This window comes from Aethalodelphis obliquidens, unplaced genomic scaffold (genome assembly GCF_003676395.1).
Source record: "Aethalodelphis obliquidens isolate GAN/ISIS:26980383/991018 unplaced genomic scaffold, ASM367639v1 scaffold40, whole genome shotgun sequence".
In the NCBI taxonomy this organism is placed as follows: Eukaryota; Metazoa; Chordata; class Mammalia; order Artiodactyla; family Delphinidae; genus Aethalodelphis; species Aethalodelphis obliquidens.
The window spans coordinates 1,970,854-1,987,108 of record NW_020837984.1 but is presented as its reverse complement, the minus strand read 5'-3'; the positions used below and the strand labels follow the sequence as shown (position 1 = coordinate 1,987,108).

At 32.7% G+C, this 16,255-nt stretch overlaps 1 protein-coding gene across 4 annotated transcripts in view; it reads left to right on the top strand.

Annotated features, from left to right (window-relative positions):
- Positions 1-16,255, top strand: part of PPP4R3B (protein phosphatase 4 regulatory subunit 3B) — a 63,494-nt gene that overhangs the window by 27,925 nt on the left and 19,314 nt on the right. For 2 of the 4 annotated variants that reach the window (XM_027131701.1, XM_027131702.1), the window contains exons 7-11: positions 1,067-1,183; positions 9,421-9,552; positions 10,632-10,734; positions 12,909-12,950; positions 14,825-14,983. In XM_027131701.1, coding sequence (XP_026987502.1) covers positions 1,067-1,183; positions 9,421-9,552; positions 10,632-10,734; positions 12,909-12,950; positions 14,825-14,983 — 553 coding nt within the window. The remainder of the gene's footprint in view (positions 1-1,066; positions 1,184-9,420; positions 9,553-10,631; positions 10,735-12,908; positions 12,951-14,824; positions 14,984-16,255) is intronic. The other 2 variants (XM_027131703.1, XM_027131704.1) reach the window with 1 other exon arrangement.

Here is a 16,255-nt window from a genome sequence, read left to right as displayed (position 1 = left end):
TTATATGAAAAATTAAAACTGAGAAAATTTTAAGTACTTATTAATTCATTTTAAAATGATAATAACCCATTATATGTTAAGATAACTAATATAACTTTCATGAAAAAATAACTTTTCCAAAACAAAAAAATTTTAGTGAGACAAGTGGCATTGTTTCACATTTTTTGCCAATCCCTTTGATGCCTGGCGTAATAAAAGATAGCTAGGTTCTCATAGCAGCGTCTGCATTTAATCTGTTAACGATATTACATCTTGTAGCCTCTGGAAAACCCCACTATACTTGTGATAGACTGGGAGTGGAAAAGGCCAGTAATGCCTTAATATTTATTTTCATAATAAATAATATTATGAAAATAGTTTTAATCTCATGCAATTTTGAAAAGGGTGTTATAACCCCACTTTTCAGTGTGTGAGACCCCTCTCCAGGGTTCCCTGGGCCACACTTTGAGAACTGCTAAGTTAGGGAATGTTTTCAGAATCACCTGGAGATTTTTATCTTTGAATCATATATCCTTCATGTACTGATAGGGAAAAAGCATTCAAAATCACTACCTTAGAAAACTAAGTTACGGAAAAGAGTGAAAATACCCAGATTGTTTTCAAAATCATCCTCTATTAGGAGAGTCATAAAAGGGAGAATCAGTTACTAAGGCCTAACTGGCAAACAGGACCAAAGACAGCTTCTGGAAAGTTTTAAAGCCTTAACTAGGAGACCTCATTCATATTTTTGCATATATTTAAATCAAGAATCCTGCCTCCCACCCCCCAAATTTTTTTGCAGCATTTGTAAAGCAGTGCTTTATAATCCTGTGCTGATTCTTATATTTAAATTCTCTGAATATTTATTTTTGTGGTGGTAAAGACAAAAACTGGCAGAAACTAATCATTGAGCTGCCTAAAGTTTTTAATATTTGTAAAAGAAAAGGATGGGAGAGATTATATGTTTTGATTCCAGTACCATGTCTAAATCCAAAAATTTGTTTGGCATAGATTTGGGAGAAAAAGGGGGAACGCAGGCATAACTTTTGTTCACAGTCTCTAAGTAACCTGATTTTCCTTTTATCAGGGCATGGATGATTTGCAAGTCAGATCAGCTGCTACAGATATATTTTCTTATCTAGTAGAGTTTAGTCCTTCCATGGTCCGAGAATTTGTAATGCAGGAAGCCCAGCAGAGTGATGACGTAAGTGATAATGCTCTGGTTCTATATGAATTACCTGTAAAATAGTGTTTGCAAACTGTTGAGAGAAAAGTCATAACCATAATTTTAACTGTTTATGAAGAAGAATAATAGATTTCTGATCAGTTGTGACTTTGACAAGGCCAGAATATGTGGCAGTTGATTTGTTTATTGTAAAAACAAAAAAAATGCGTTCAAACTATTACTGAGATAAAGAGATTTAACGAATCAAATTCTTAATTCTTGGTTTTAAAAAAAGTTTCAAGTACTAATGAAATGTAATTCTGAACCCTTAGGTCAGGCACTTATCTAGTATAACTAAGAAGTGCTTTTACTGGTTCATTGTGTCTTTTTTTTAGTGGGGATGAATATTTAATAATGAAACCAATGTTGTGTTTTCCCACTACAAAAATATTTAAACTTTCCCCTTAATCTCTATTTAAAGACAAAATGAACATATAGCTGTAATTGAAGTACCCTTTCTTATATTAAATATATGTTAGTGTTAAGTAGAAAATAACTGAAATACAACTATGTCCCTTCTTAAAGAAGGTTTAGATTCCCAATGTTATTTGATTCTTTTATGCTTTTGTTACTATTGAATTAAACTATAGTTGTTTTATATGTTTTGTTTTTTATTAATGTCCACTTAGATTTTTACATTCTATCTGTTAGATATTTCCAGGTTTTTTTTTTTTTAAAGCAATTTTATTTTAGAATTGGTTTGGGCTAACGCTATTATTTAGGCAGTAGAAAAGAAATAGAAGAAATATTTTGTGTTAAGTATATTTTAAAGTTTAAAAAACCCAAATGATGCTAAATCTGACTTTAAAGAAATAAATACCTAGCTTATTAATCAGTTTATAATCTCACTGTTGACATTCTTATCTTAGTGCCATCCTTTACAAAAGATAACTTTGAAATTAACACTTCTATTGCTTCATCCTTAGTGATGTGTGGGATTAAGAGCATTCAACATAAAATCTCTCAGACTATGAGAATAATAATTTACTATCTTAGAATTCTTAACTTTTACAGCTTTTATTTCTGTTTTCATTAGAAAGATTTTCTTGTTTACATTTAGTTGATGCATGAGACATGGGGAAGCAGTTACTGATCGTTAACAATGAAAAGTCCCTATTTAATTTCCCTTTTTCTTGTAGTCACAGTCTTCAAGGTCTTTCATTTCCCTGAATTTTCTGAGGTCTAACAATTTTCTAATTAAAAATTTTTGTTGCCTCAAAATAATTGTTAGCCCACAAATGAAGATAAATTACTTTTTTCTTAATTTCCAAAATTAAGGATTCTACATGCTGAATTCTACTATACTGAGTTGGTAGTAATGTTTAAAGGAAAGAAGAAATAACTTACCTGTGTATTCAGCGGGCAGTTGATATTTTGATGCTGTCTTAAAATAAATGCACAGCATTCAAACTTTTCTTTCTGGTACTGTGGGAGCAGATTTGGCTTTAGGAACATGGATTACAGTATTAAAATATGTGTTGAGACACAAGGAAATAGCAATATTAACTTTTTTTTTTACTATAGTCATTATTTCTATCCAAGCTGGAAGGATAGATTTAGCAATAATTGCTGTGCGACAGATTTCAAACATTTTTATGCTAATGACCTTTGAAACATTCAGTAAAACTTCTTTTAGAATCTGACGGGATAAGTAATACAGCTACTGCTGAACTGCTTATTTTGGCAGGTATTTTCAGTGTATTTCTCACTTAGGAATAAATTCATATGTTAATTTCTATAGATATGATATTAGCCTTAGGGTTATTTTATTTTTTACTGAATTATTTCTAGAATTGTATACATGGAATTTGCTTCAAATTAATTCTGGAAAGCAAAATTTACCATAAAAAGAAATTTAAAATAAATACATAAGCTAATCTCTATGGGTTGACTGTTCAGTATTTTGTATTGAACATATCACACTTTATTTCTTAAAATTGTGTCAATTTTTAACTTTTTATTTTGAAGTAATTTTAAATTTACAGAAAAATTACAGTAATAGTACAAAGAACTCCCATATACACTTTACTCAGATTTCCCAATTGTTAATACTTTATTTCTTATTTGCTTTATCATTGTCTTTCTTTGCTTGTATTTGTATATACATATTTGCATACATAAATATATAATTAATTTTTTCTGAATCATTGAAGAAAAAGGTATGGAAATGATGTCACAGTGCTCCTTTACCCCTATTTGCTTCTGTGTCTATCTACTAAAACTCTACATTACCACTGTACAATTATCAAGTCAGGAAAGTCAGGAAATTAAATAACATTTTTACAATACTGTTATCTAACTACAGTCCTAATTCAGATTTTATCCGTTGTCTCCGTAATCCCCTTGTTACCCAAGACAAAAATGAAAACTTTCTGTTGTAGTATGTGAAAATTTGGATTTGTCTGATGTTTCCTCATGATTCAATTCAGGTTATTTCTTTGTGTCAGGAATAGTACAGAAGTAACATTTCTTTCAACATCATACCAAGAAATTCCCCCAACTTTAAAAAATGAGCTTACGTTTTCTTTGTCCAAGCTGTTTTGCCATTTCACAGACTAAAGAAGTTAGATTAAGTTCTTCTGTAGAATTTGAAGAACAGTTGTTGCTTTCTCTGAACACATCAGAATGGATTGAAAGAAGTATTAGTTCTGTAATACTTGTAACCTTCATTCAAGTAGCTGCAAGAGCAAATTGCATATGCATGAGCTTTTTTTATGATTCTTACATTTAGATCGTTTTTTAAAAACTGGTAGTGTTTCCACAACATACATCAGTTATTTTTATCCTGTTACCTCAGAATATTCTTCCTGCTCTTGCCATTCTTTCTTTCTCCTCTTATTTACTATATACATGGAATCTAAGTTACACAGATTCTGATGTTTTCTTGATCTTACCAGAAAGTGTCAGTACAAATTTTTCATGTTACTTTGTCATGATTGCCACTTGGCTAACAGTGAGTGTGTAATGCCATAGGTTATAAAATATATCTCAACATCAAGAAGTTAAAATTTTAAGAAATCTGTCTTAGAAGCAATGAAATAAAGTATGTTCTTTATGTTTCCCAATCAGAAAATAGAGATGTCACCTGATAATTGGGATAATCTCTAAATTCCATGTGTAGATACCCAAAACTTTCCCTCCGTTACTAATTATATATTTTCAGTATTTTTGGCAATATTGAAAAATTCTTACACCCACTTAAATGTACTTTAAAAACAAAAGTATGTGTTTCTAAGAATAGCATGAGGCTGGAGTGTGATGAAACCAACAGGAGTATCATTTCTCTAAAACTTGATTTAGAAACAACTAAAACTTTGAACTATCTCCCAGAAACTGTGGTTAAACTCACTTAAATGTTGCTATTTAGATGAAGGATGGCAAACTTTTCTTAAAGGACCAAAAGGTAAATAAGACTTGGTAGGCCCTCTGGTCTCTGTCATAACTCTGCCACTTTAGTATGAACTGTCTGTGGACAGTTTGAAAATGAATAGGTGTGGCTGTGTTCCAGTAAATGTTTTACTGTAAAACTATTTACAAAGTGAACAACCAGCCCGGTAGTTTTGTAGTTTAATGACCCCTGACTTAGACCCCAGAATATTGCAAGTATTTAGAAACTGGTTCTAAATTGAAGGTTTTAATTGCAAAGCTACTATGGTGGTGTAAAGAGAAGTTAAAGAGACCATGGGGGGCTTCCCTGGTGGCACAGTGGTTGAGGGTCTGCCTGCCGATGCAGGGGACACGGCTTCGTGCCCCGGTCCGGGAAGATCCCACATGCCGTGGAGCGGCTGGGCCCATGAGCCATGGCCACTGAGCCTGTGCGTCCGGAGCCTGTGCTCTGCAATGGGAGAGGCCACAACAGTGAGAGGCCCGCGTACCGCAAAAAAAAAAAAAAAGGAAAAGAAAAAAAGAAAGAAAGAAATTAAGGAAAAAGACTTTCCCAGACAAAAACTGAAGGAGTTCGTCAAAACTAGATCTGCCTTTTAAGACATGCTAAAGGGAGCTCTTCAAGTTGAAATGAAAGAACACTGAACAACAAAATTAAAGCATATGAAAGTGTAAATCTCACTGTGAAGGTAAATATATAGGCAAATATAGACCAATGGAATAACCTAATGGTGGTATGTAAATCACTTTTAATGCAGTATAAAAGGTAAAGACAAGATATTATGAATAACTACAACTACAGAAATTTGTTAATAGAGATACAATATAAAAAGAAATTCTGATACCAGTAACATAGTATGTGGGTTGGGGAATAAAAGTGTAGAGTTGTACACAATTGCTGATGAGAGATTAATATCCAAAACATGTAAGGACCTCCTGCAACTCAATAGCAAAAAAAAAAAAACAACCCAATTTAAAAATGGGCAAAGGAACTGAATAGACATTTCTTCAGAGACATAAAAATAGCCAACAGGTGCATGTAAAGTGATCATCATCACTAATCATCCGGGAAATGCGCATCAAAATCACAATGAAGTATCGCCTCACACCTATTAGGATGGCTCTTATCAAAAAATCAAAAGGTAACAAGTCTTGTTAAGGATGTGGAGAAAAGAGAGCCCTTGTGTACTGTTGTGGGCCTGTACCTTGGTGCAGCTACTATGGAAAACAGTGTGGAAGCTCCTCAAAAATTAATAGAGAACTACCATATGATTCAGTAGCCCCACTAAGGATATAAATCCAAAGAAATTTAAATCAAATCTTGAAGAGATAGCTGCACTTTCATGTTCACTGCAGCATTATTCATAGTAGCCAAGACATGGATGCAACTGAAGTGTTCATCTGCAGATGAATGGATAAAGAAAATTTGTCATGCACATACAGTGGAATTTTATTCAACCTTAATAAAAGAAGGAAACCTGGCCACTTTTGACAACTTGGATGAACCTGGGGGACAATATGCTAAGTGAAATAAGCCAGACACAGAAGGACACAATAGTATATGATACTATTTATATGAGGAATATAAAATAGACTCATAGAAGCAGAGAGTATAATGGTGCTTGCCAGGAGATGGGGAGTAGAGGAAACAGGGAGGTATTAGTCAAAAGATACAGTTTCACTTTTACATGATGAACAAGTCCTAGAGATCTACTGTATAGCATATTACCTATAATTAATATTGTATACTTAAATATTTGCTAAGAGGGTAGATAGTATGTTAATTGTAATTGTTTTAATCCTAAAAAAAGAAAGAAAAACCAGCCTATAATAGTTTTACCTAATAAAAATTTTGTTTTATTCATGTCACAGTTAGTCAAGGAACAGCTCTATGATGCCAGAAGACTCATCTTATGAGTCAGTCATCCTGAGCTTCTGGTTTTAATGTCTGTTACTTTGAGGTTGCAAGATTGCTATTCCACCTCCAAGCAGGGAGAAGAAAGGGGGCAGAGGGCAAAATGGAGAGAGCTAGAGAGCTTTTCTGTTTCATTTTAAAGCTCTTTCTTAGAGGTTCCATTTAGCAATTTTTGCTTGTATTTCTTTGGCCAGAAGTGCATCACCCTTAGCTGCAATGGAAACTGAGAAATACAGCGTTTTAGCTGAGTACATTGCCTCTCTGAACAAAGCTTGGGCTCTGTTAGCAGAACAAAGAGAATAGAGACTAAGTTGGCATCTAAGTAGTATCAGCCACAGCCCATCTCTGTAACTACCTAACGTCCATATACACTTTTCTTTCATCACTCACCCTTTCCTCAAGGGAGACTTCTGTATCCAGTCTGGAGACTTCACGTCCAGAATATTTGGGTGTTGTGCAGTCCTCTTCAGGTCCAGATAAGGCTCCTTATGTTTCAGGGACCTTTAAACAAAAAGATAATTTATCTGCCCCAACATCACAATTAAACTACTTTTGTTTGGAAAAAGGGAGAACATACATACAGCAGTCATTCATTCACAGCTGTGATGCACTGGTCTGTCAAATATTTGTTGAATATCAGTAGCTTAGACTCATTGTCCTTAGAGGTTCTTGATTAACCATACCAGCTGTCCCTGGTTCTGTTCTCTAAAGAATTTTCCTTGCCCATTTTCTTCCAAAGCTTAGGTTCCTTCCCTTAGGACATTTTCAGCTGTGGCTGCATCTGAGCTAGGCAATGGAAGATGCCTTTCCTCCAGGGCTCTATTTTGTATTGTAGCCTATTTTCTGTCAGTGTGAGTTTTCTGACCCAGTGGTGGTCTTAGAGATCAAACAGTCATAGACTGTTGCAAAAGCTTACTTTACAGTTAAGCTTCCTCTACTGTTTAGTAGGCTTCCAAATTATTTTCTTGTGTATTCTAGACATCTTATCTAAGCATAATTTTTAAACCCGAAGGTTCCCGTTTACCTACTGACCTCTGTGCCCTTGCTTTCTCAAGCTCGGGTACCCTAAAAAGTTCTACAGAATAGTATTCAATGGTGCATATACCTTTGTCTGTCAAGGAAGTTTTACACGTCTTTGAGAAAGGCAGTTTTGATCTCCTGAAAAGGCTATAGTTCTCTGTAGCAGTCTATTTCACTATGAAATATATAAATTGGCTTTTTTCACTTCCACAAGTCACCAGATTATGGGACTCTCAGTCAGCACAGGTCATTTCCCTTTTATCTTTGCGTGTAGACCAGCAGAATTTGGTATTGGTACTTATGAGGCAGGATTTGTAAGAAACTACATTTGAGAGAGAAGGGTAAAAAGCTTTTAAAGTATATATATTGAAATATTATTTTAGTGTATGAGCTATACCTTAAGAAGTCTTTCTTGCAACTGTGTTTTCATTTAGATGTAACTTAAATTCATCATTTATATATATATTTTTTGGCCTAGTTTTAGATGAATGAACTTATTATGTAAGAGGAAGAATGAACTTATGTAATTGCTTATATATAATTGAGCAAATTATCTGAGCCCCTAATTAACTGGTAGAATCCAAGTTGTACACACTGGTATGAATTTTAAAGTAAGTAAATACCATATCATTGTTCTGAAGAAAGCTCTCTAGCTGATACCTTTTGTAATATCTTAACATTTTATATGTGATATACTTTGCTGAACATACCAGAATAAGACACAGGAGCGGATTAAGGTGGAATTTGCTCTTTCTCCTCTAACTGAAATAAGGCTTGAGTCTATTAATGTAGCTCTGTGAATTATATTTCATAATTTCTCTTTGAAGAAATTTCATTGTTTCTGACGCCATGATAGAATTATTCATTGGTGTTCAAATTTTGAGACATGGTAGAGGGTAAGATTCTAATTTTAAGCAGTTAAGTTGCTATGACATGGTTTTTGATGGTTCTTCATTGCATTTAATATCACAATTTCACAGGGAAATATTTTAGCATAACACAGTATGTTAAATTTGGGAGGGACTAGAAAAGCAAAATAATTACAAAATGTGCTTTATACTGGAACTTTTCTTTTTATTATTTTACAAAATTCTCCCAATTCAACAAATTTATCTTCATTCCATGCAGTTCTTTTATTTCATCTCCTTCAGTTACTACCTTTCTTCCCCCAATAATAAACCTGTTCTCAAATCCTCTGAGTTGATGTCAAAACTTTTTCCTTTGACCTGAACCATCACTTTTTATCCTATTTTAATGCTTAAGGTGTCTACTTTTAAAATATAGGCAGAAAGCAAATAAATTTTGTATCTGCAAAGCTGCTTTGTAGCTCTTTATATTAAGACCCAAGAACATGTTACTAATGTAATAATAAGTCTATTTGGCTGCTTTAGATCATTATATAACACTGTGTACCCTTTTACCTCTTGTGGAGAGCTGTGTACTGGGTTATTTTTTCTCATATTTTTGTCAGAAAGGATTTTCTTGTTAGAAGCTGACATACTAATCTGTGTTCTGGGGTCACTTGATGTGTGTAATCTTGGGTTTAGTCAACTTCTAAATTCATGCCTGAAGCTAAAACCTAGACTGAAAATATGTTAGAACCTCCAGTGAACAAGAATTTCTGGTAAATGATTTTGTTTTCCATTGCCTATGTTGATGATATTGTAAGCTGTCATGTGCTCTGATTTTTGCATTGTGTTGTTTTGTTTTTGAGTGGGCTTCTTTATGCTCTGGTGTGTTTATAGAACTTTGAAAACATTGGGGAAAAAAGGTTTAAATAAGTTCATCCATTCTTTGTTTTTGTTTTTTTTTTCTGTATGATTCCGATTTTGTTCTTTCAGCTGGTACGTTTGTCTTATATCCGAACCAGGTCTCACAGAAACACATTTTCTTTCAGGATATCCTTCTCATTAATGTAGTAATTGAACAAATGATCTGTGATACTGATCCTGAGCTAGGAGGTGCTGTTCAGTTAATGGGACTTCTTCGTACTCTAATTGATCCAGAGAACATGCTGGCTACAACTAATGTAAGAAATTACTCTGCGATAGAAACGTTTTGGTCTAGTCAGTTTTAAATGATTTTATATACAATAAGTTATGTATAAATATATGTAAAAATCAAAATTTTGTAAATTTGTACAATTTCGAAAAACAAATATTCAAGCATTTGTACACTCAGAATTCAAGTAGCAGTACTGTTCCTCTAGCAGTTGTTTTTGCAGCAGACTACAAGATTGTAATCTGCTAAAATCTTGGTAAAATGTTAGCACTTCTATTTATGATCCTTGGCCTCTGTATGTTAACATCTTAAGAATTAAAACAAAGAAATATGAATATAATTAACACTACTGAACTATAAAAATGGTCAAGATGGTAAATTTTATGTTATATGTTTTTTATCACAATAAAAAAGAAAACAATATGTACCAAATGATCTTAACTGCGTGGTGAAAGGAGTCAGCACAAAAAAAGGGCTTAAGGAAGTATTGCAAAATATTAATAGTGGTTATCTCAAAATGCTGGGATATTTCTCCTTTATAGACTTCACTCAAATTTTGAGAAAATGTATATTATTTTTAAATCATTACAAGTTTATAGAACCAGTTATATAAAAAATAATGGCCAAAAACCCGAAAGGAATTATTTTCCAAATTTCCAAGTCATAAAGTCTTAAAATTAAAAAAAAAAATCTAAAATCTGTAACATTTCTAGTGGCTTGATAAATCAACTTGGTGTTTTTTAAAATTTGAATACATTGTGAAATCTGGGGTTTCAAATTTTAGACGGTTAAGTTGCTCTCACATTGATAGATTTTTCATTGCATTTCAGATCACACGCATATTTGAAAAAAAAATTGTTTTAGATAATTTTCCCTGGAAAAACTTTTTATAATGCTATCTGATCTTTTTCTTACATTCATTTTTATTTAACATATAATATGAAATAGATCTGACTATTCAGTTCTGCAGAAATAAGGTTAAGATGAATATAACAAGTTTTTTTCGATTCTTTCACAGTATCTTAAAAGTATCTCTGTGCACTGTTAATCCTTGAAGATGTTTTATTAATTATAAAGATAATAAAGTATTTTTTTTGTATGTTTCAGAAAACTGAAAAAAGTGAATTTCTAAATTTCTTCTACAACCATTGTATGCATGTCCTCACAGCACCACTTTTGACCAATACTTCAGAAGACAAATGTGAAAAGGGTAGGGCCTCTTACTTACCTGCTGATGATTTCTGTTTTAAAAGAGTGAGATAAGTATTATAGCTAACAGACACTTTACTTGGTGCTTTTTATGACAGGGAAATTACTACTGAAAATTTTAAACTGCAATATAAAATCATGATTTCCCTTGTTTCAGAGTGTCTGTGGTAGAGAATGATATAGAATACGTGGCAAAAAGTATTACACCTTGAGGGAGAGAACTGTAAACACTTACCAAAAGAAGGAGATTGTACCCAAAGTTGTTAGAGTTAATGTTAGAGTGAGTAAGTGCAGAGAATATATTGCCTACAAAATCCAAGGTAACCGTCATTTTGGAGACATATTTGGAAATACAGTAAAAACTCTCTAATTGCAAAACATAAGGATCAGGTTATTAGGTTAATCAAAAAAGTTGGTTAAAGCAGAGAATAATTTTTAAAAATAAACTGTTTATAAACATTTACTTTAAATGCTGCTCATTTACTGATAGTTTGTATAGGGTCAAGGCTTTTTTTTTTTTTGTATGGTTTTTTTTTTTTTTTTTTTTTTTTCTTTTTTTTTTTTTTTTTTGTATGGTTTTTTTTTTTTTTTGTATTTCCATATTGCATTACATAAGTTGCACCCGTAATTCATCGGCTACAGTTTCTGGTCTCAGTTTATTATAGTGGAGAGAAAACCTAAACATATTTTTGAAGCAGTCTGAGTGCAGAATTCTACTGTGGTTTTAAGTACTTTCCTTTAAGTACTTAAGTATTCATAGTTTCGTATGACTAAGTTGGTATCATTTTTTAAATTGAGGTCTGCTGTATTCAACTTAGCCATAGATATTACAGTTCTGTGACATTTCATCAATCTGCAGTATTTAAATTGTGTAATCATATTACCAAATATAACTAGTGTAAACAAAGGACTGACTTTGATAAGCATACAACTCAGCTTGATGAAATGAGATATGTGGGGGGGCATATTCTCAGAAAATGTTGGCTAATCTATTAAGTCAATTAAGAGGAAGTCAGTTAAGAGAATGTTTACTAAACTAATAAAATTGTACACCCTACATAATACTATCAATTCCATTTCTGAGTTTATATCCTAGGGGACATTTATGCATATACATGACAGATACAAGGATGTTGTCGCATTGTGCATTGTAGGAAATGAAGAAAATGTAGCATATTCATATAATGGAATACTGTTTAGCAGTTAAAATAATTGAATTTTGATCTGTCGACTGATTAGTTCTCAAAAATATGAATTGGGTAAAAAAAAAGCATGTCACAGAACGTTTTGCAGAAAGGTTCCATTTATGTAAATTAAAACAAATGCATTTGTAACTTTCATTTTAAAATAAAACATTCCCAGCATACAGAAATATTTACATGATAGCATCACAGATACATTCTTTGTTGGCTCTATCAAAACTAACTTGTCATATTTTTTTCAGTTTTTTTAAAAAGAAAATAAATTACAGATAGTTTCTTATGCATTTTCATTCTACCCCACCCCATCCCTCAAGAAATGCTGAATTTGGAGTTTATCACCCCTATGTTTGTTTATATTATTGTGACATGTATAATGTGGTATTATTTTTCACAGTTTCAAACTTGATATGAATTGACTTAACATTGTACACATTATTGTGCATTTTTTTCCTTTTTACCCAATGCTTTTTTTGAGATCTATCCATATTGATACCTAGAGTTTATTTTTAACTCTTGCGTGGTATTCTTTTGTATGAGTATGTTGTAATTTAGCCATCCTGCTTCTAATGTATATTTAAGTTGTTTCTAGCTTTTTCCTGTTACAATGCTCTGATATACATTCTTGTGTTTCCTAACATAAATGTGCTCTAAGATGTGAGCCTACGAATCGAAACTTAATTATAATGTTATACTTATTTTTTTAAAAATTCAAAACATAAGTGACTAATTGTTAAAATCTGTGTTATTTTGTCAGAATACTTATGATACTGTCTTTTAATAATTCTTCATCTGCACCCAGTTCTCTAAAAGATTTCAGATAGAGGTATAATATTTGACTGAAACTACTAATTCTTAATAGTTATTATGCAGGTAAAATGAGGTTATGATCAGAGATATGCTTTGTATGTTGTAAAGTGCTAGGGAAGTGTAAGATATTATTACTGAAGTCGCTGATTTTAATTTTTTTTATTAGATAATATAGTTGGATCTAACAAAAACAGCACGATTTGTCCCGGTAAGTATAGATTCATACTTTATGAACTAATGCAAACTGTAAGTTTTTTCCTATACAGAATATAATGCACTTATACAAAACTAGGAAAGACATATTTTCATCCAAAAAATCCAAAACTAGATTTTTTTTAAATAAAAAAATTCCGGGCTTCCCTGGTGGCACAGTGGTTGAGGGTCTGCCTGCCGATGCAGGGGATGTGGGTTCGTGCCCCGGTCTGGGAGGATCCCGCATGCTGCGGAGCAGCTGGGCCTGTGGGCCATGGCCGCTGGGCCTGCACGTCCGGAGCCTGTGCTCCGCAGTGGGAGAGGCCACGGAGGTGAGAGACCCGCGTATCGAAAAAAAAAAAAAAAAAATTCCACTTTCTCCAATATAAAAGATGCAAAACCCAGTTGAAATTTTGTTTTTGTTTTTCTCTGTAAATTTAGAGATTGTTTTCTGACTTTTTTTTTAAGGAGGTGTCTTAAAGTTGAGGATTAGTTCATTCTTATTTTGTAAATCTAGTAAACTAAGGCCAATCAGTTAGGAACTAGTCTTCATCAATAGTCTTATACGTAGGTATCGTTCATGAATCTGAGTATAAACATGGTTGCTTCTACTTGGAACATATGTATCAGGTATTGGCCTGTTAGTATGGAAAATAATGCCGTGTTTACCTGGCCTCCTGTCTTTTCTACCAGGCTCATCAAAGCTCTAGGAAAGCCAGTGTCAAATTAGGAAGCAGTTCAGAGATTGGATTATTAGAGATATGATGAATAATTTCATGTCCTAATTTGGAAAAGTGAAAACAAGGCATTTAATTAACACTACAGATCACTGTTACAAGATCTTTTGTAAATAAAATTTGGGAATTGAGAAATTTAGAGAATTTATTTTAATGGTGAGGAACTAGTTCAGATACTGGCTGAGGTGATGGCTGTTGTACAAATTGGTCTGAAAGAAGTAGAACTCTTTACTTACATTTAAAGTAGAAAAGGTCTTTGAAATGCCAGAATTGTATTTTGTATACTTGCTAGTCATTCTGTTATTAAAAAGATTGCTGATTTGTTCCTGATAATATCATGTGATGTTCCACAAAATATTTATTTATGTAGTCTTCTTGAAAAATAAAATAGTTGGATTTGATAACGTCAGTTATTTTTTCTATTCTCTAAGGCTGTGATTCCATAATTTCTTCACAGCTTAATATTTTCTTGCCTAAAATATTTACAGTAGGTATGGGTAATTTACCTATACATTCAATTTTGATGTTCAAGAAGCAATTTTAAATCACTCCATGAATGTGTAAACCAAAGCCTCTTGAGGAAGAAAGAGCTGGTATATTTCAGTAGGCCTCTCATGGATATGATTTGATGTTAAAAAGATTACTGTTTTAAAATCATGATGTAATATTTTTCACTTAATATTCAAACAACCAAAAAAGTCCTTTCCTTAAAGAAGTCTTTAAAGAAAGCATATTAATTTTTCTTGAGAAATTTGTGTTACACCACTTCAGTCAAAAAGTTTAAGGTATTTCCTCTTTTACTGTGCAGTGGACCCTTTTATAGATCCATTAATATTAATGACAGCACATATTAAGGAAACATTACCAAGAAAATCTCAATGCAGTGAGGGCTTTATTATCATATTTGTACATTTTTATTTAACATTATTAAATATTTTATATAAGAGCCTTAGAATATCTATTTAGTAGGTAAAACTAATACTTCTGGAGAGTCTACCTAATGAAAAAATAAAAATCTATAGCTTCTTTAATTGATACAAAAAGGAGAAGAAAATACAGTTTTACTTTTGCTCTGAAATACAGGATGTACACTTTATTCTCTTTGCTTAGATGTATTGCAACGTTTATTTTCATGTGATGACTTTCTTTGTAGATAATTATCAAACAGCACAGCTGCTTGCCTTAATTTTAGAGCTACTCACATTTTGTGTGGAACATCACACATATCACATAAAAAACTATATTATGAACAAGGACTTGCTAAGAAGAGTCTTGGTCTTGATGAATTCAAAGCACACTTTCCTGGCCTTGTGTAAGTAACAGTTTCAATGAACATTCTTACAAAATGTTTTATGGAACAGCATTTTTAATAGAAAAGCCTGAGTTACCCATGTGGAATTATTTTTTTCTAGCAAGTGCATATGCTATTAAAGAGATGATTGCGAGAAATACTAATCTTTTGTTTTCTTTTATTTAAAGGACAAGAGGAATAGGTCACAGTGCTTCCCCCACCCACATATTGCTCACATTTAGATTCAGTTGTGATATAATACCATGTGCAATGACACTTCACTAATAGAACCACTCCTGCTGTCTTTTACATCTGCTTCATCAAACTGTCATTTAGTAGTGACTCTTTTTATATTTTTGAGATATGGGCCTTGAAATGTATTTGTATAACTCAGGTTATTTATTTGAACATGTAAAATAACTTACGGTCTCTTCAGTAGACCACTTGGACCAATAAAAGTCAAACTTAAATGCTGATGTTTGCTTAAATGTTGATTTTTGGTGAACCCTAACTTTACTTTCCTCTCATAGTTTCACCTGCTGATAGAGGTAAAGAAACCTTCTCCCTAGAAATAAAAAGAGCCCTGTGGGTTTTTTCTGAGCATGAAAATCATAGTTAAAATGTAACATTTAATTTAATGTATAGAGAAAAGATTAATCTCCCTACTACTTCCTTTATTTTTAAGGCCTTAAAATAGCCACTGTTAACTGCCTGCACTACTTCTTTTCCATTCCTTTTTCCATACCTGTGCAAATTTACATAAACATTCACACATGTATATGTTTCCATGTTTTATTTTTATAGAAACAGGATCATGCTGACACACATCTCAGCCCCTTAATAATACGCTAGGTCATTGGATATGGTGTGAACTAATATTTTTCCTAAACATAGCTGAGTAACATTTCATAGAGTGGCTCTTTCGCAACTTATTCTACCATTCTCCACTGCATGGATTAAAAGATTGTTTTGGTATTTTACCATTCCAAATAGCACTGTAATAAATAGCCTGGTATTGGGTTGGCCAAAAATTTCATTCGGGTTTTTCCATAAAACCCGAACGAACTTTTTGGCCAACCCATACATAAATCTTCCTTTACTTGTTTATTTCCATAGGATAGATTCCCTATATTGGGATTGCCAGAGCAAAATGTTTATTTATTTTAATATATCCTTTTTCAATTTTAATTTACTTTCCAGATTACTTTCCCAAAAGATTGAAGCACTTGACATGAAGAATGCACTCAATGAATAGCACTCATTCTTACTGCTTTTTAATATGTTATCCAGCTG